At 40.6% G+C, this 20,420-nt stretch overlaps 1 protein-coding gene across 2 annotated transcripts in view; it reads right to left on the bottom strand.

Moving 5' to 3' along the window:
* NCAM2 (neural cell adhesion molecule 2) overlaps positions 1-20,420 on the bottom strand; it is a 578,411-nt gene that overhangs the window by 222,104 nt on the left and 335,887 nt on the right. For both annotated transcript variants that reach the window (XM_073668266.1, XM_073668267.1), the window contains exon 6: positions 3,163-3,280. In XM_073668266.1, the coding sequence (XP_073524367.1) occupies positions 3,163-3,280 (118 nt within the window). The remainder of the gene's footprint in view (positions 1-3,162; positions 3,281-20,420) is intronic.

The following is a 20,420-nucleotide window of genomic DNA, read 5'->3' as shown; positions in this document are numbered from 1 at the left end:
GCCCCTTTAAGAGGGAGGGAGCGCGCGCGCGTGCGCCCTAGGCACAGTGGCCGGGAAGGAGCGCGCGCTGCCAGCAGAGCGGGAGGAGGATGCCGGGCTCGGAGCAGAGGGGTGAGGGGAACAGCGTCCCTGCCTAGCAGAGGGCAGGGACGCCGGCGCTACAGTCAAAGTTAAAAAAAACACAAACACCAAGAATAAAGCCCTTTAATTGAAATAAAGACACATTCCTTTAATGTTCTAAATTAAACCCTACTTACCGTATCGCCCATTAAAGCTGATGCCAACGATCTCCTGCAATAAAAATAAAATAATAAACCAACCTCATCCTTACCTTTCCATGGTTCCCAGGACAGCTTCAGCTCTGCTATATTGACATGACAGGCTGGAGCGCAGCAGAACGCTGCCATCCAGCTTGCCATGCTGCAGACACTGAGAAGCTCCTCAGTGAAGCTCCTCATTGTTTGGCTGTAACGGCATCCAGATGAGCTGAGTTCATGTCCAGTAAACTCAGCTCACCTCATGCACGTCAATGACAGCGTGCGAGAATTCTCCTGCGCATGCGGTGCCGGCAAATGACGTCACTGCTTGAGCAGGAGAATTCTCCCACGCTGGGATGGCATTGACATAACAGGCTGGATCGCAGCAGAGCACTGCCATCCAGCTTGTCATCCTTCAGAGACACTGCAGAGCGCACTGCCCCAATTGACATGTTTCTATCTATCTAATCTATGAGTGATGCTCTATTCTTTCTGTTCTAAATTGTCGGGTACCGCTGATGAATTGCCGGCCGGCTTTTTTAAAGAGACGGGTGCATGAAAACACTATTATTTTTTTTAATAAATCCTTTATTTTAACACTAAATGACAAGTACAGTAACCAACACTGTCACTGTTCTTATTATATATGTGACTGACATGTTTCTACCTATCTAATCTATGTGTGATGCTCTATTCTTTCTGTTCTAAATTGTCGGGTACCGGTGTATGCTGTTGCTGAAAAATGCTCGAGTTTCCCATAGACTTACATTGGGCTCGTTGCTCGGGTCGAGCATCCGAGTATTCCAATGTGCTCGACCCAAGCTTAGAGCACCCAAGCATTTTAGTGCTCGTTCATCACTAGTGGCCATCATTACTTTAAGAAATGAAGGTCAGTCAGTCCGAAAAATTGGGCAAACTTTGAAAGTGTCCCCAAGTGAAGTTGCAAAAACCATCAAGTGCTACAAAGAAACTGGCTCACATGAGGACCGCCCCAGGAAAGGAAGACCAAGAGTCACCTTTGCTTCTGAGGATAAGTTTATCCGAGTCACCAGCCTCAGAAATCGCAGGTTAACAGCAGCTCAGATTAGAGACCAGGTCAATGCCACACAGAGTTCTAGCAGCAGACACATCTCTTCAACAACTGTTAAGAGGAAACTTTGTGCAGCAGGCCTTTGGGGTGACCTGTACCGCACAGTGAAGGCAAATGGGCCAACAAGTGCTAAGCATCTCTGGGAACTCCTTCAAGATTGTTGGAAGACCATTTCCGGTGACTACCTCTTGAAGCTCATCAAGAGAATGCCAAGAGTGTGCAAAGCAGTCATCAAAGCAAAAGGTGGCTACTTTGAAGAACCTAGAATATAACACATATTTTCAGTTGTTTCACACTTTTTTGTTAATTATATAATTCCACATGTGTTAATTCATAGTTTTGATGCTTTCAGTGTGAATGTACAATTTTCATAGTCATGAAAATACAGAAAAATCTTTAAATGAGAAGGTGTGTCCAAACTTTTGGTCTGTACTGTATATCTGTTGAATGATTTCTTATAGAGAACACAGGAGCGCTCGGCCACCCGAGTGCTCCTTTGTATGTGAGAGATGCTCAAAATTGTTGTCAGTTGAGCTACCAGCCGAATCATCATTTGGCCGAAAGTCATCTAATGTATATGGGGGGCTTTTGCCCCTTCAGCCAGTTACGATTAAAGAGAATTGAAGAGATTAGCAGGAAAGTAACCCATAAGTTCTTCATATAAACTTATTAAAGTTTCAGTTAGGCTCCTGTTAGGCTCATCTTGTGAGGTGGATTCTCCAAGCTCAAGGTTCGGGTGAGCACACGGGCTACAAGCATCAGTGCAGTAGACATGTGAGGCATGCAGGACATGGATAGCTGATAGACTTTTTTGTTAAGTATATAATTCCACATGTGTTAATTCATAGTTTTGATGCCTTCAGTGTGAATGTACAATTTTCATAGCCAAGAAAATACAGAAAAATCTTTAAATGAGAAGTTGTGTCCAAACTTTTGGTCTGTACTGTATGTGCCGATGACTTATCTCCAGGAGAACAATATGACCAGCAGTCTGAAATCGGACATGCCCGATCAACATCTCCCCTAACAATCAGTTGGCCAGAAACACCATGCACATTAGAGTGTCGGAAGAACCCAACGATAAGGTGGAGTTTGGGCAACAGAAGTCTCATATCTATGTGGACCTTAAAGGTATTCTGTCAGCAGATTTTTCCTATTTAAGCTGAGAGCAGCATAATATAGGTCAAGTGAGACTGATTCCAAGGTTGTGTGTTATAGTTTCAATACAATCAGTGTTTTGTCAGCAGGAGATTATCACTGTCAAACTAAGATTCCTGTGCCAGGCAGTCCAGATAATTTGTGTAACCCCACCCCCAACACTAATTAGCAGCTTGCTGACAATGTACAATGTACACAAAAAGCTGCCAGTCAGTTTTGTGGGCGGGGTTATACTCGGCTTAGCAATATGATCACTGCTACGTCTACAACAGATAAAACATGGATTCTATCAAAACTACAGTCCAATAAGTGATACATTGTTGCAATAAGGATCTCTTGCTGTATATTATGCTGCTCCCAGAGTACATAGCAAAAACTTTCTAACAAATTCCCTTTAAGGTAAGGTGCTGAACTCAATTATCTTTGTATCTTTGCTGTAATGAGAATAGAGGGCGGAAGGCTTCTACTGCAGCCAGCTGTCTTACAGCCCAAACAGTATTTCTCAGTTTTAATTGCAATATGAGACAAAATAAGAACAAAGAAGAATAGAAGATTAATGAAATAATACCAGTGAATATATTTTTCCTTTTTGTTGTAAATTGTCCATGTTTACTGGTCATGTAGGATAGCTAAAGGGAAGTCTTAAAAGAGGCTTACCTGTGCCAGCTGATATAGGGTTTGGGAAAGCCAGTGGCTCGGCAAAATATAGTAATTTCCTCTTGGCGATCTGCAGTTGCATTGAAGGATCTTTGTTGAATTAGGATAGCTGGTGGAACTGAAAAAAATATACATAATAAATAGTTTGCCTTCAATTTTATATAAACCATAATAAAATAAGTTAATACATTGAAATAATTATTATTATTAGTGATGGGGAAACTCAACACAATGTTCGTTTCTGGCGGATTCGGCCGAACATGTAAAAAGAGTTGAGTTCAAGTACCAGAACGGTACCCAAACCCGGACCACATTCAGATTAATGGGGGGCCTGAACATCTGTTGTTTGCCACACTGTCATCTGCGTGACAGCGCAGCAAACACGGGCTCTGATTGGCGGAGCGTTCATAAAATAATCTATTAAGATATACAATGCCAATAGAAGGAATTGTTTATGTATGCATAAAAAATGAACTCTGGTGACCTTTCTCATGGGAGCTCAGTGCTACAGTATACACTGCAGAAGAGTGATTACGCTCTTGCCTCAGTGTGAGCGCTTCACTGATGTGAGCCGCTATCGAAATCATCCGGATCTTCATAGGACAGATATGGAATATCTTCATGTCGGACAGGTGAGGAATATGGTTGTTTATTGTTTTATGTCGTTTACAGGGGACATGGGCTTCAGTGGATTAGTTGTAAAGGTGAGTATAATTTAGCTTTTTTATTTTTATTTCAAATAAAGGAGACAGTGTCATTATTTCAATTAAAGGATTTTATTCTGGCTGTTTTTTTTTTTACAATTTAACTATGGGGTTAGCAATTGGGGCATCTTATAGACGCCTGTACATTACTAATCTCTGCGCTTTATGTCAGCGGCCATAAAACAGCTGACATAAACCCCAAACCTATTACCCCACTTGCCACCGCACCAGGGCAAGTGGGAAAAGCCAGGCAAAGTGCCAGAATTGGCACATCTAATAGATGAGTCTTTACTGGGGCGGCTGTGGGCTGCTATTTTTAGGATGAAGAGGGCCAATATTCATGGTCCCTTCCCAGTCTGAGAATACCAGATGCCAGATGTCTGCTTTAGCTTTGATGGTTGTCAAAATGGAGGGGGACCTCACACCTTTTTTTTTATTATTTATTAAAATAATTTAAAAAAAAACTGAGTGGGGACCCTTTATTTTTGACAGCCAGCCATGATAAAGCTGACAGCTGGGGGTTGCAGCCCACAGTTGTCAGTTTTGCCTGTGCTGGTTGTCAAACATAGAAAAGATTCCATATCACATTTTTTCATTATTTATTTATAGCACAGGCACCGGCTGATGAATACTCTCATCAGCGGCACAAGCTCTCGCTGCTACCAGCGACAGCAGGCATACGCTGATGAAATAGTACTCTCATCAGCCAATCCCTCTAACCGACACAGCTGCTGGCTCCCATGCTGTCATCTGACAGGGTGGAAACCACAGCTCTTTGACAGGCAGTAATGGTGTTACCGCTGATCAGAGCCGCCGATGTTTCTCGTGCTGTCACACAGATGACAGTGTGAGAAACAGCCGATGTTTGGGCTGCCGAACTCAAACAGTAACACGGACATTCTGAAGAAGTCCGTGTTCGGGGTTCGTGCACAGACACTAGGTGTTCGGTACGGACCCAGAACTTTATTCTTTGGGTTCGCCCATCACTAATTATTATTTTTTCATAGTTTTCCCACCTAAAATTAAGATGAACATGTTTAAAAGTTAAACTCTATCTCATTCAGACAAAAAATCTTTTCAAAGAGAATACACAGACATACTAAAATGGATTTTTAGGTCTAAGACATCCATGGAAAAAAATGAATGAAGTTTGTATTTGGAAAACTGAAAACAGATCTGCTTTACTGGTCTTTCACAAGGAAGTTTATGCCAGTGCTCATCCTCGATCATTTCCTAGTGAAAGCATGCCCAGCGATTGAATGAAAATATGCTTGATAATTGTTGATCTCATTTTTTTATGCATACATAAACAATTCCTTCTATTGGCAGTATACAGTTATATGAAAAAGTTTGGGCACCCCTATTAATCTTAAGCTTAATGTTTTATAAAAATTTGTGTTTTTGCAACAGCTATTTCAGTTTGATATATGTAATTACTGTTGGACACAGTAATGTTTATGCCTTGAAATGAGGTTTATTGTACTAACAGAAAATGTGCAATCTGCATTCAAACAAAATTTGACAGGTGCATAAGTATGGGCACCTCACCAGAAAAGTGACATTAATATTTACTAGATCCTCCTTTTGCAAAAATAACAGCCTCTAGTTGCTTCCTGTAGCTTTTAATGATTTCCTGGATCCTGGATGAAGGTATTTTTGACCATTCCTCTTTACAAAACAATTCCAGTTCAGTTAAGTTTCATGGTCGCCGAGCATGGACAGCCCTCTTCAAATGATCCCACAGATGTTCAATGATGTTCAGGTCTGGGGACTGGGATGGCCATTCCAGAACATTGTAATTGTTCTTCTGCATGAATGCCTGAGTAGATTTGGAGCGGTGTTTTGGATCATTGTCTTGCTGAAAGATCCATCCCCTGCGTAACTTCAACTTTGTCACTGATTCTTGAACATTATTGTCAAGAATCTGCTGATACTGAGTGGAATCCATGCGTCCCTCAACTTTAACAAGATTTCCGGTGCCGGCATTGGCCACACAGCCCCAAAGCATGATGGAACCTCCAGCAAATTTTACTGTGGGTAGCAAGTGTTTTTCTTGGAATGCTGTGTTATTTTGCCGCCATGCATAACGCCTTTTTGTATGACCAAACAACTCAATCTTGGTTTCATCAGTCCACAGGACTTTCTTCCAAAAAGAAATTGGCTTCTCCAAATGTGCTTTTGCATACCTCAGCCGACTCTGTGGCGTGCTTGCAGAAACGGCTTCTTTCGCATCACTCTCCCATACAGCTTCTCCTTGTGCAAAGTGCGTTGTATAGTTGACCGATGCACAGTGACACCATCTGCAGCAAGTTGATGCTGCAGCTCTCTGGAGGTGGTAAGAGGATTGTCCTTGACTGATCTCACCATTCTTCTTCTCTGCCTTTCTGATGTTTTTCTTGGCCTGCCACTTCTGGCCTTAACAAGAACTGTCCCTGTGTTCTTCCATTTCCTTACTATGTTCCTCACAGTGGAAACTGACAGGTTAAATCTCTGAGACAGCTTTTTGTATCCTTCCCCTGAACAACTATGTTGAATAATCTTTGTTTTCAGATCATTTGACAGTTGTTTTGAGGAGCCCATGATGCCACTCTTTAGAGGAGATTCAAACAGGAGAACAACTTGCAAGTGGCCACTTTAAATAGCTTTTCTCATGATTGCATACACCTGGCTAGGAAGTTCAAAGCTCAATGAGGTTACAAAACCAAAAAAAGTGCTTTAGTAAGTCAGTAAAAAGTAGGTAGGAGTATTTAAAACAAGAAAATGATAAGGGTGCCCATACTTATGCACCTGTCCAATTTTGTTTGAATGCGGATTGCACATTTTCTGTTAGTACAATAAACCTCATTTCAAGGCATAAACATTACTGTGTCCACCAGTTATTACATATATCAAACTGAAATAGCTGTTTCAGAAACACCAATTTTTATAAAACATTAAGCTTAAGATTAATAGGGGTGCCCAAACTTTTTCATATGACTGTATATCGTATTGATATTTTCAGTAATGAGAACTTAAAAAAAGAGTGTTGATAAATTCTATACTATATTATTGATCGACAATCACTACTAGTTTTTTTTCTACCCTCGTAAAAGGACCGCTATATAATTTCTTATGATGCTAGATATAAATTAGTTATGAAACAATCAGACTTGGAAGCTATAACTCATGCTATCAATGTTTTCATGGAAAAATTCCTTTAGTATCGTCACATATTGTCCGGCAGAACAGCACACAAATATTAGCAAGCAAAATGCAAGTATCTAGTAATGTGTCTGTTCGGTATACCTAAAGCTCATCAAGATAATTAAATTCTTAGAGGCGTCATATGAGCATTCATGTGTAAAAGCAAATTGTGTACATTTTTTCAGTATCACAAATTCATTAAGCATAATAATCTTTTCCTATCTGCCTGTGTCTCTCTACCAGAGAAATTCCTTAGCAATAAAGCATAAAAGTAGTAAACAGTGCAAATACAAGCAATCCACCTTAATCACCTTCTCACCTCCTTTCTTGCCTCCTCCTGCCCTTAACATCTTTATAGCTGCATTCAACATGGTTATTTAATGTATGAATACCTCCGTAATATAGCATGCAATGTAACATGCCAGGATTTTTCCTTATAGATTAGTTAGAAATATATTCTAAAAAAAACGACTGTGTGTGGCCATATACCATTAGGTCCAGAAATATTTTGACAGTAACACAAGTTTTGTCTTTTAGCTGTTAACCAAAACATATTCAAGATAAAGTTATATAATCAATATGGGCTAAAATGCAGACTCTCGGCTTTATTGTAAGGCATTTACATTCTAACTAGAGTAAGGGTTTAGGAATTACAACTCTTTAATATGGAACTGCCTCTTTTCCAAGGGACCAAAAGTAATCGGACAAGTTTCTCAAAAGCTCTTTAATGGACTGCATGGGCTATTCCTTTGTTAATCCATCATCAATTAAGCAGGTAAAAGGTCTGGAGCTGATTCCAGGCATGATATTTGCATTTGGAAGCTGTTGCTGTGAACTCACAAAATGCTATCAAAGGAGGTCTCAATGGAAGAGAAAAAGACCATCATTAGGTTGAAAAAAAGAATCAATACATCACTGAGATAGCATAAATGTTAGGAGTGACCAAATCAACAGTACATTCTGCAATAAAAAAGATTGCCTTGTGAGCTTGGGAACTCATAAAGACTTAGACATCCTTGGAAGACAACAGTGTTGGATAATCTCAGAAACCTTTCTATGGTGAGGAAAACCCCTTCACAACATCTACTTAAGTGAAGAACATGCTCCAGGAAGTAGGTGTTTCAGTATCTAAGCCTCCCATAAAGAGAAGACTTCATGAGAGCAAATACAGAGGGTTCACCACAAGATGAAAACCATTACTCAGCATTAAAAATAGAAAGGCCAGATTAGACTTTGCAAAAAATACATCTAAAGAAGTTAGCCCAGTTCTGGAAAATAATTATTTGGCCACAAGAAACAAAGTTCAACCTGTACCAGAATGACAGGAAGAAGAAAGTATGGAGAAAGCTTGGAACAGCTCATGATCCAAAGCATACCACATCCTCTATAACACATGGTGGAGGCAGTGGGATGGCATGGGTATGTATGGCTCCTTATGGCACTGGGTCACTATTATTTATTGATGAAGTGACTGAAGACAGAAGCAGCTGGATGAATTCTGAAGCCTACAGGGCTATACTTTCTACTCAGATTCAACCAAATGCAGCAAAATTGATTGGACAGCGCTTAACAGCACAGTACAATGAGCCAGAACATACTGCGAAACATCCCAGGAGTTTTTTATGGTAAAGAAGTGGAATATTCTGGACAGACCAAGTCAATCACCAGATTGTGGCCTCATTGAGAATGCATTTAATATGCTTAAGATAAAACTTAAGGCCGAAAGACCCACAAATAAGCAACAACTGAAGTAATCTTCAGTAAAGGCCGGGCAAAGCATCGCAAAGGAGGAAACCCAGTGTCTGGTGACGTCCATGGCTTCCAGAGTTCAGGCAGTCATTGCTTGCAAAGGATTCTCTGCAAATTATTAACAATTAACATTTTATTTTTGGTAAAGTTACTTTGTCAAATTAATTTTGAGCTCCTGAAATGAGGAGGATTTGGAGAAAAATAGATGCATTTCCTAAATATTTCACAGAATATTGTTGTTCAACGCCTTGTGACGCTAGTCACTACTCAAAGAATAGCCGCAAGTCTAGGTAATCAAAAGGTTGAAGGTAAGAAGCCAGGAGGGTACGTCATAGATAGAGGGGTGATACAAAAGATTATTCAGGTCATGGTCCACGAATTAAAAGCAAGGAGGGTATGTTATACAGTAGATAGAGGATGAGACAAAAGAATAGTCAGGTCACGGTCCAGGGGTCAAAATACCAGCAAGATAGTGGATCAAGCAAAGGGTTAAACCAAACAGATGGTCATAGCACTTTCCTAGGTCAGACAGCAGTATATCAGAGCACAAAACACAGAGAAACAAGGAAAACATACACCAGTGAGCAAGAAGCTACAATTGGCACTATTTGGCAAAGAGCTGGTTAAATAACCAGGTAATTATCCGAACAGGAAACACATAGATGAAGCTCAGGCAACACCCTAACTCCAATTGTACGGCTAAACTGTCATTCAAGAGACTGACAGCTCAACACGTCCCAGCATCCGATTGGGCAGGTGACCATCAAATACTAACAGCTCAGCATGCCCCTGCTCTAGATTGGACGGCAGACAGAAATTCACTGCATCCAGACACACAGAGTGTTGGAATTGTGACACCTCTTTCATTAAACCTGAAAATCTGCACTTCAATTGCTTCTCTGTTGTTTCATTTTAAATTAAAAATAGTGGCATGCAGAGGCAAATCACAAAGATTCGGTCACTGTTCAAATATCTATGGACCTAACTGTATATTAGAGGCAAAGAGATTCAATGTGCGCACATAATAGACAATGGGCACTGTGTTATAGATCGGTGCAGCATAAGTTTGTAGAGTGCTTTCATTTTTCCAATTCATGCACATGCGTCCAATTGTCTGTTTCATGGGTTTACAGGAAAGATGGCATCAGAAAATAACCTTTTATTCAGATAAGACTTGTCACTTGCTCCAAAAAAAGAGTAAAATACCTTGGAAAAATCCCTGAGCTCCCCCGATTCTGCCATTCTTTTTCGTTTTGCTATGCATCACTTCATTGCACAGATAATCACATTTATTTCTTTTGGAGCGCACTGTGTGAAAACTCTGCTCCGAAGACCAACGGGGCACTTCTTCACTGTCTTCGCGTGGGGCATGAACTTTCACGCCTCCCTGATGCTGCCAATCACAGCTTGGCAGCTGATTCAGCAGTGATTGGCAGAGTTTGGGAAGGAAGAATGAAAATGTATGCCACATAGTGATGAAGAAAGAGTGACAAAATCAGCAAAGCTCATGGATGTTTACAAGCAATTTAACTCAATTGAAGCAGGTCTTCTTTAAATCATGTTTTATGTTTAATATACTTTTTAACATTTTTAATAATGTGCTTAATTTATTATTATTATTATTATTATTATTATTCATACACTAATAAAAAAAAACAACTTGCAATTTTCACACTGTCCACTAGGCCTAATATTCGATTCCAACTTGTTCAACACATGGACATTAGCAGCAAAAGACTGACTTGGTGTAAAGCCTGTATGAGGCCATCAACTTAAAAAAGCAAACTCAGTCAGAATTTGCACTAGCCATTTCATACAGCAGGTCCCAGAGGAGGGGGCATTGGGTGGTATCCACAGAGCAGCTACTGACCAGCAAGGTGGAAGTAAGATTTGTCAAACTAGCCATGTCAGTAACTAGAGGGATACGACCAGAGAACAAATCTGAAAACAAAAAAAATAGCCATGGTCTGGTACTAGGAGTTTAGTAAAGAACAGAATCAGACAAGTCGGGGTCAAAGTCAAGGAAAATACTAGGTCAAGAAACAAGCCAGGTCAGGATCAGAATATCATAAGAGCACACCAGCAATGTATGGAAACAAAATAGAATAATTAGCAACTCCCAACAGACTGTTTGGAGTTTAAATAAGGTGTGGTACTACTCCATTGGTCACAGAAGTGAGCTGAATGCATCTTCTGTAAAAAAAAACATTGCTTTTAATGCATTCAATGCCAAAAATAAAGGCTTTGCCATTTCTATTACTGACTTTTTTTATCACCACTGTTGGCCTATTACTTGTAATGACTGCTACTGGTATATGCTGGTATGGCCACCATTTTAATGAGCATCAGTGTGTTATTCAGGTAGCTTATAAGTGATAACTATAGCATAGTACAGAGGAATTCTCCTTTATATTTCTTCTTGACTTAACACATTGTCACATAAGTGGCATGAGATAAGCAGCAAATAAATGCTGCATTTATCTATTTGTGGCTATCCAGCTATCTAGTGGCTATCATAGGACTTGCTGTTTGTCAAGGGTATCAAAGGCATGTCAAATGTATTGAATTTATATTGTGAGAAATCTGGAGTCTTTAACAGGGTTGTCCTGTTAAAACAATTTATCACCAATAAGTGATAACTAGCTGATCAATGGTGGTCTCTCAACAATCGGCAGATCAGGGAATTTTTATCCCTAATGGAAAAATTTTATGCCAGTGAAAAATGGTGCAGCAAGTTGTCCGCCAGACCACAGCTCCCTTTATTCTCTATGGGGCCCAAAGAAAAGGCAGCTGCTTTGAGAAGAATGTGCATGTTCGATTGCCGCTCCACTCTAATGGGGATATACAGTGGTTACAGAAAGTATTCAGACCCCTTTAAATTTTTCACTATTTGTTTCATTACGCCATTTGGTAAATTCTAATAAGTTTATTTTTTTTCTCAATAATGTACACTCTGAACCCCATCTTGACTGAAAAAAACAGAAATGTAGAAATTTTAGCAAATTTATTAAAAAAGAAAAACTAAAATATCACATGGTCATAAGTATTCAGACCCTTTCCTCAGACACTCATATTTAAGTCACATGCTGTCAATTTTCTTGTGATCCTCCTTGAGATGGTTCTACTCCTTCATTGGGGTCCAGCTGTGTTTAATTAAACTTATAGGACTTGATTTGGAAAGGCACACACTTGTCTATATAAGACCTCACTGCTCACAGTGCATGTCAGACCAAATGAGAATCTTGAGCTCAAAGGAACTGCCCAAGGAGCTCAGAGACAGAATTGTGGCAAGGCACAGATCTGGCCAAGGTTACAAAAGAATTTCTGCATTACTCAAGGTTCCTAAGAGCACATTGACCTCCATAATCCTTAAATGGAAGAAGTTTGGGACTACCAGAAGTCTTCCTAGACTTGGTCCTCCAGCCAAACTGAGCAATCGTGGGAGAAGAGCCTTGGTGAGAGAGGTAAAGAAGAACCCCAAGATCACTATGGATGAGCTCCAGAGATGCAGTAGGGAGATGGGAGAAAGTTCCACAAAGTCAACTATCACTGCAGCCTTCCACTAGTCGGGCCTTTATGGCAGATTGGCCCGACGGAAGCTTCTCCTCAGTGCAAGACATATGAAAGCACGCATAGAGTTTGCCCAAAAACACATGAAGGACTCCCAGACTATCAGAAATAAGATTCTCTGGTCTGATGAGTCGAATATAGAACTTTTTGGTGATAATTCTAAGCGGTATGTGTGGAGAAAACCAGGCACCGCTCATCACCTGCCCAATACAATCCCAACAAAGAAACATGGTGGTGGCAGCATCATGCTATGGGGGTGTTTTTCAGCTGCAGGGACAGGACGAATGGTTGCAATTGAAGGAAACATGAATGCGGATAAGTACAGAGATATCCTGGATGAAAACCTCTGCCAGAGTGCTCTGGACCTCAGACTTGGCAGAAGGTTCACCTTCCAACAAGACAATGACCCTAAGCACATAGCTAAAATAACAAAGGAGGGGTTTCAGAACAAATTTGTGACCATTCTTGACTGGCCCAGCCAGATCCCTGACCTAAATACAATTGAGCATCTCTGGAGAGACCTGAAAATGTCTGTCCACCAAAGTTCACCATCTAACCTGACAGAACTGGAGAGGATCTGCAAGGAATGGCAGAGGATCCCCAAATCCAGGTGTGATAAACTTGTTGCATCATTCCCAAGAAGACTCATGGCTGTACTAGCTCAAAAGGGTGTTTCTACTCAATACTGAGCAAAGGGTCTGAATACTTATGACTATGTGATATTTCAGTTTTTCTTTTTTAATAAATTTGCAAAAATTTCTACATTTCTGTTTTTTTTCAGTCAAGATGGGGTGCAGAGTGTACTTTAATGAGAAAAAAAATGAACTTTTTAGAATTTACCAAATGACTGCAATGAAACAAAGAGTGAAAAATTTAAAGGGGTCTGAATACTTTTCGCACCCACTGTAATTGCCCAAATTTGCTGATCAGTGCATTTCCAAGTGGTGTGACACCCAACGATCAACACGTTATCATCTATTCCTAGGATAGGTAATAAATAGTTTATATTTGACAACCCCTTTAACAGGGAACAAGGACATGTTGAAGCGCAGACAGGTGCGAAATAGCCGTCATCCATCCCATGTGCTTCACTCTCCCCTGCAGCCAGTTTTAATATGATGTCTTGAATAAAATTTTTGGATTTTAATAGGACCGGTGAGTGCCACTATGTTTTTCTTTTTTTTTTGCAATAATTCAAACAAAGATACAAGTGGCCTCTACTCTGATGTGCCGTAGATAATACCTCTGGTTCAGTTCTGAACATTACTAATACATACAGTTTACTATAATAGAAATTTTATCACTTGTTCCCATGTTATTCAATGAGGCCATGCACATGACCGAGGATCGAGTGGTCCGAGGAAAGATAAAAAAAATCGAAGCATGCGCGATTCGACTCTGATTATTGTATATCACTCGGCGATTTAAGTCTATGGGATTGTGGAGAACATCACCTTTTGATTAAACTCTGATAAGAGTCGGACCAATTTCCTCGGATGAGAGAAAAACGGTTGTGTGACCCTATGTAGTTGGTCTAAAGTGTCAATCTTCAGGAGCACACCACAAGCACCAATTCATGACATGGTGGAGGTGGATCGGTGCACTCTTGTCACGGGTGTGTTAGGTTTGACAGACAGTCATTCTGGATCCGGCTGTAGAAGGTCGCTGCATTTGGCCTTGCAGATACCTTCTTGATCCTTTCATCATCCCTCCCTCTCTACCTCTCTAGGACCCAGCGGTGATCTATACCTTTTGCTGCTAATTAACACACCAAAGAGCCTAGCTCTAGGGTCAGCCAGGGCTAAGGTATCCTGCTCAGCGATAGGTGCAAAACCTATTTAGGGATGACAGGGGAGTCAGGGTGTTGTTAGATCTGCTTAGGGGTCTCCCCTCCCCTTTTCCCTAGTTGCTGGGCTACCCCCCTTTTCCTGTCATCGTACGCTGGGTTCTTCCCATACCTAGCATGACAGCTCCAGAAGACTGATATTGAGAATAGCTCTTTCAAGCCTCGATGGCAGCCTTTATAACAAACATGTCTGGTTTACTTGCAGCATTTTACTATTATTCCTTACATTTTTTTGATTGTTTATGAGTGATTATTACTTTGGGAACAGAATTTCATTAGTTTATAAGCTGATATTGCTAATTGCTGTGTTTTGGAGGAACTGCAGTTTGACTTTTCTAGGCTCGCTGTTCGGCATCACTATAACACCTGCCTATTTATAAATATTACTGTTACTGGTGGCATAATATTAGGAACTCTCAATGCCGAAATATTTTATGTACGTGTTATTTAGCAGTTTCCATGGCAACAATACAGAGCGGGCAGTGCATGTGTCACCGGAATACGACTTGATGCCACATAAGCTCTCTGAAATATTGATTTGTAAAAGAAAAACACATCTGTGAGCCGCATTCATCAATATATTAAGAAGAAAAGAGACATACGTACTTTACTTTTGTCCTTAAGTGTATGATCAAAGGCAAAATCTGAAGTGTGAATCTGACACCTAATGACTAGATAAAAAGGAGCGGAATAAACAGCCAGCAGGAGGACTATACTGTATGGTCTCCTACTCAAGCTAGAAATTACACATAATGCTAGGAAAAGGCAAATTTGCTCATCTGCCAAGCACCACTGTGGCATCAAACTTTGTGGTATTCCAGAAATAATTAGAAAGTGATCGTTGCCAAGTATAATTACATGCTCGTAGATAATTCCACAATAGAAATCCAGCATTACCAGGAATACTAATTTATACTTGGAATTTGACCTTCAAGCTGCCCCCCATGAGTTTTTTAATAATTTTCTAAAATTTGATTGTAGTGTTATTTTGTCAGCATTAGTGAGCTCCTGGTATGGATTCCCTTACTTTTCCTATGGGCTCGCTTAACTTATACTGAGTGCTACAAGAACAACAGGAATCTGCCACCAGATTATTGCTGCCCAGTCTGAGATCAGCATAATGTAGGCATTGGGACCCTGATTCTAGCATTGTATCACTTACTGAGCTGGATGGGAGTAACTAAGTGGCTACCTGGTTTTTATGGTGGAGTCAGGCTTGTACTGCAGGAAGCCGCCAAGTACAACTCCTAGGCAGTCCCCGATGCCGCAGCTGCAGACCCCAAAGATCGGTTCGCTGACATGGATTGGACTCAGAGTCACAGACAAGGATAAATTTGGAACCTGCTCAGACAGGTGTGGCTTCAGAGTTCAGGTACCGCTGGAGCGGCTTTAGGGTTCAGGTACTACCGGAGCGCCTTCAAGGTTCAGGTACCGCCGATGCGGCTTCAGAGTTCAGGTACCGCCAGTGCGGCTTCAGGGTAACGTACACACTCTACAGGAATACGAGAACAGAATCAGGATAATGAGTTAACTTCAATGGATTAGAACAGGGGACCTGGCAACATACATTTGCACACACAGGAGTTGTAGTGAAACTGCAGGCGTTGCTAAAGCACCTCCCATTTTATACAACATGCCTTCCAGCTATTGGGTGGGGGCATCTTCAAAGTGTGCATACTGCCCCTTCAAGAATAAGGGAGCATGCTCGCGCACACTTAGGCACACCGCCGAGAAGCCTGTGTGGCGTGCACAGGAAACAGGAAACAGGAGACGTGCCAGGAGACTGGGAGGTCACCGTCCGGCCGGGTCAGTGAGTATGTTGGTGTCCCTGCATGGAGGAGGAAGGGGAACCATGCAGGGGTTACATCCATGCTAATAAAACTGGGATTTTATCAAAACTGTAGCAAGCAGGGTTTCTTCCCCTACATTATACTCCTCTCAGATTAGGTGGCAAAAACCTGGTGATGGAATCCCTTTAAAAAATCAATGATTTTGTGATATTCAGTTTAGAGCTGTTTATGCTATATGTGTCTACATGGGGCCATCTAGTGGTTGTGATGTGGATTGCAGCCTGTCAAGGGTTTTACTAACCTGGAGTAATTATGTAGTTTGCATTATGAAAAATTAACTGCTTATTAAATTTGATGAAAAGTAAGGGTAGACACATCTGTAACTCCCGATGCTAAAGAAGGTGACAAGCAATTTCTGATTCTCTGCACTTAACATTACCCTCAACAGTCCTCTGTATCTTGTTTTAACATGAGAAGGACAAAAAACATTCAATGCTAGCCGGGATCAGTATGTCTCGAAAAGGTTATGTGAACAGAAAAATATAAAGTATATTAATAGTATACTTATACCCCAAAACAATGAATTGAAATTAGGCATAATATACAAATAACTACAGAATATCCCTAGATATTCGGGAGGTGTGTTATGACCCAAATGTGGGTTATATTAAACAATTTATTAACAAGACATGCCTCGAAAAGTTTTAAATTCATAAGATGGCTAAATACTGATATATAGTGGGCATAACAACATCTATAATACATAATGTTTTCATTTTTATTTCATAGATCATTAATACACATGAAAATAAGCAACTTTGTAGAATCAGAGAAATCTGTTCCCTTCTCCTCCTAGACTGATCATTCATACTCTTCTCAATTCTCAATTCATGGGTAAAATCTGTACTCAGTGAAGACAGATTTCTATATTACTGCATGTCTGCAAAGACAAACACACAGCGTTAAAAACATCTCCTTTCACCTGTACTTTTGTGGAAAGAAAGATAGAGACCTGCTGGGGAAGCTTTACAAATGTTAGAAAAACAAAAAGCGTTATAAAAATCTTAAAGTTTTTCCATGATTTTTTATTTAACCCTAGCTAGAGTCAGGACTAGGGTATTAGATAAGGGTAGCATTATAGATATGGATACGGTTAGGACTAGGGTAATACATTTTTTTTTTTTTTTTTTTAAATTTTATGTTGCATTTCAGCAAAAAGCAGGAAATAATTATAAACTCAAAGGGCAAATTATAATTACTAGAGCTGGGCAGATCGTTTGATGCTGCACATCTCGTATCTTGATGGTATGGTGTGGCATATGGGGTACAAAGTTAGTGGGGCCATACTTCATCAATGGAAACCTCAATGCCACTGGATATCTGAAATTGCTACATGATGATGTGTTGCCCCGTTATGCACTGAAGATGGCACGTTCCCTGAGTTTTTCCAACAAGATGGTGCACCACCACATTATGGGTGTCAGGTCTGAGCATTCCTACATGAACAGTTTCCGGGAAAGTGGATTGGTCGTCGTAGGCCAGTTGAATGGTCACCAAGGTCTCCCGATCTGACCCCCTTATCTTTGGGGTCATCTGAAGGCAATTGTCTATGCTGTGAAGATACGAGATGTGCAGCATCTGAAACAACGGATACTGGAAGCCTGTGCTAGCATTTCTTCTGCGGTGTTGCTATCAGTGTGTCAAGAGTGGGAGAAGAGGGTTGCATTGGCAATCCAACCCAATGGGCAGCACTTTGAACACATTTTAAAAGTGGTCATAAACTTGTAAAAAACTCAGGAAAGAATAAAGTTGTTAAAACCAAGCACACTATTGTTTTTCTTATGAAATTCTCAATAAGTTGGATGTGTCACATGACCCTCTTCCCATTGAAAAAAAATAAAGTTGGATCCAAAATGGCCAACTTCAAAATGGCCACCATGGTCACCACCCATCTGGAAAAGTTTTTCCCCTCCCATATACTAATGTGCCACAAACAGGAAGTTGATATCACCAACCATTCACATTTAAATTAGGTGTATCCATATAAATGGCCCACCCCATTGATTAGTGAGTCAAATGTGTTACATATAACTAGCTATTGAGCCCGTTCTACACCTGGGTGACGAGCATTTTTATTGGTATATGGTTTCCCATGCTGATATGTTTTGTCCCCATCCTGGTATTTGTGCTGCCCCCATCCTGGTATTTGTGCTCCCTAGTTCTGTTTCTCCATCCTGTTATGTGCTGTCCTCATCCCTATACTGGATGAGGCACGCCTCACCCCCGATCCAGGTATGCATGGCACCCCTCATCCCCAATCCTGGTATGCATAGCACCCCTCATCCCCAATCCTGGCATGCATGGCACCCCTCACCCCCAATCCTGTATGCAAGGCACCCCTCACCCCCAATCCTGGAATGCATGGCACCCCTCATCCCCAATCCTGGCATGCATGGCGCCCCTCATCCTGGTATGCATGGCTCCCTCATACCCAATCCAGGTATGCATGATACCCCATCCCTCATCCCTATCCTGGTATGCATGGTACCCTTCATCCCTATCCTGGTATGCATGGCACGCAATCCATCTTCGTGATATACATGGTACCTGTTAGGGGGACGGTTGCAAACATCTTTATTAACACTAGGACTACTGGACTCGTGACCCCGCCTAGAACTACTGAAAGGAGTCATTTTGACTCCTTGCTTGTTTTCGTTTATTTTTAGAGTTTCATTTGTGGTTATTTATTAATAATTATATTTTTTGTAATGTATTATTATTGTGAGATCCAACAGTAATGCTTTTGATTGTTTTTTTTCTGCTCTTCTTATTTTTCTACAGAAAATAACAATAATTATAATAGACGTTTTTCAAACATTTTTTTTTATTCAAGTGCACACATATAAACAACAACTGAAGAACAAAAAGCAGAGAAAATGTAGGTGGAGGAGCATAAAAATGAAAATATGGCGCAGAATTCACCTTCTAAACATTTGGTGTTTCGTATTTTAGGCATTGCCTTTGATTTATGGCAGTACATTGCCCACACAAAGACTTACCACAAGTCTTACAATTTCCGACAGATCTATTTTTCTTGCACTTTTCTTTGATCTGGCAAAATTTTGTTTGAACCATCACTTCTGAGCATGTAGAAACTTGGGACGTGGAACCCTTTTCCCTATCTGTGACATAAGGACCACTCAACTCTCTCACAAGCGTTTGCAAAAATGCCTTGCGTGACATTTTTTGGTGGGTAATCTCCTTGAATATTATCCATGCATTTATACCCGCAAAGTCTAAGGCATTTTCAAATGCATGAACAGGCCATCTCCTTGTGCATGTTCGTGTGGTATATTTTCGTGCCATCTGATCCACTACATCTACTCCATATTTTGTTTCATTGTAAAACTTTACCGTTTCTGGAGTTTTTTTAGCGGAATCAGACGCAACAACAACATCTGGATGGACGGAACTCAAAATGACAACATTTTTGTTGGGCTTTCCTTGATATACTGTAAGTGTAAAATTGTCTTCATTTCTAAACACTTTAGTGTTGTACAATTCCTCTTTCATGGATTTTATTTCTTTAGGCACTTCTCGCCTTATCTTGTTCAGTGTTCCCACGATGGTTGTTCCTTTGCTTTTTAGCTGTTTAGCTAATTTTACTGAAGTAAAATAATTATCGGTTGTAACATTGCGACCTTTTTTCAAAAACGGGTCCAATAACTTCATTACCACATGGTCAGCTAAACGGTCCTCAGCACGGCGTGTGTCATCTTTGCCTAGATAAGGGAAGCCATTTGCCAGATATTTGCTCCTCTTATCAACAGCTAGTCAATATTTGTGGCCATATTTATCTGGTTTGGAAGGCATGTACTGCGTGAATGGACACCTAGTTTTGCTTGGGAAAATTTGCTCATCCACCGTTATGTATGGGCCAGGTTTGTAACACGCAATACAATTTTCAATAAACCTGTCCCACACAGTAGAAAATAGAGCAAACTTGTCCGTTTGCAGTGTCTCCGATCGAGTAGATTTCTCATCAAATCTGAGAAACCTCATAATTTCAACAAAGCGGTCCCTAGACATTGTCGCTTTGCAAAACGGTATTCCCCAGTCATTACACCAAATACTGCTAATCGAGTGACGGTTCGTGCCAGATATTCCACGAGCATAGAATATCGCAATGAATGCATCTAGCTCCTCATCAGATAGAGTTTGTTCAGCATTACACAGTAATACAAGCAGGTAAAACACAAGGAAAATGTGAAAAGTTGACATGTAAATTGAACTACATCTATATGAACATCTGGGTAAATAAGACAGAGTGAAAAAATTATGCACAAAACTTTATAGCAACATTTAGTGACAAAAGGACCTCAAAATATAGTAGGGAGTCAAAATGACTCCCTTCAG

Source organism: Phyllobates terribilis, unplaced genomic scaffold, assembly GCF_046119375.1.
Source record: "Phyllobates terribilis strain yellow unplaced genomic scaffold, ASM4611937v1 Scaffold_2__4_contigs__length_985480577, whole genome shotgun sequence".
Classification (NCBI taxonomy): domain Eukaryota; kingdom Metazoa; phylum Chordata; class Amphibia; order Anura; family Dendrobatidae; genus Phyllobates; species Phyllobates terribilis.
Note: the sequence above shows the minus strand (reverse complement) of the source record. Positions and strands in the feature narration are given on the sequence as shown.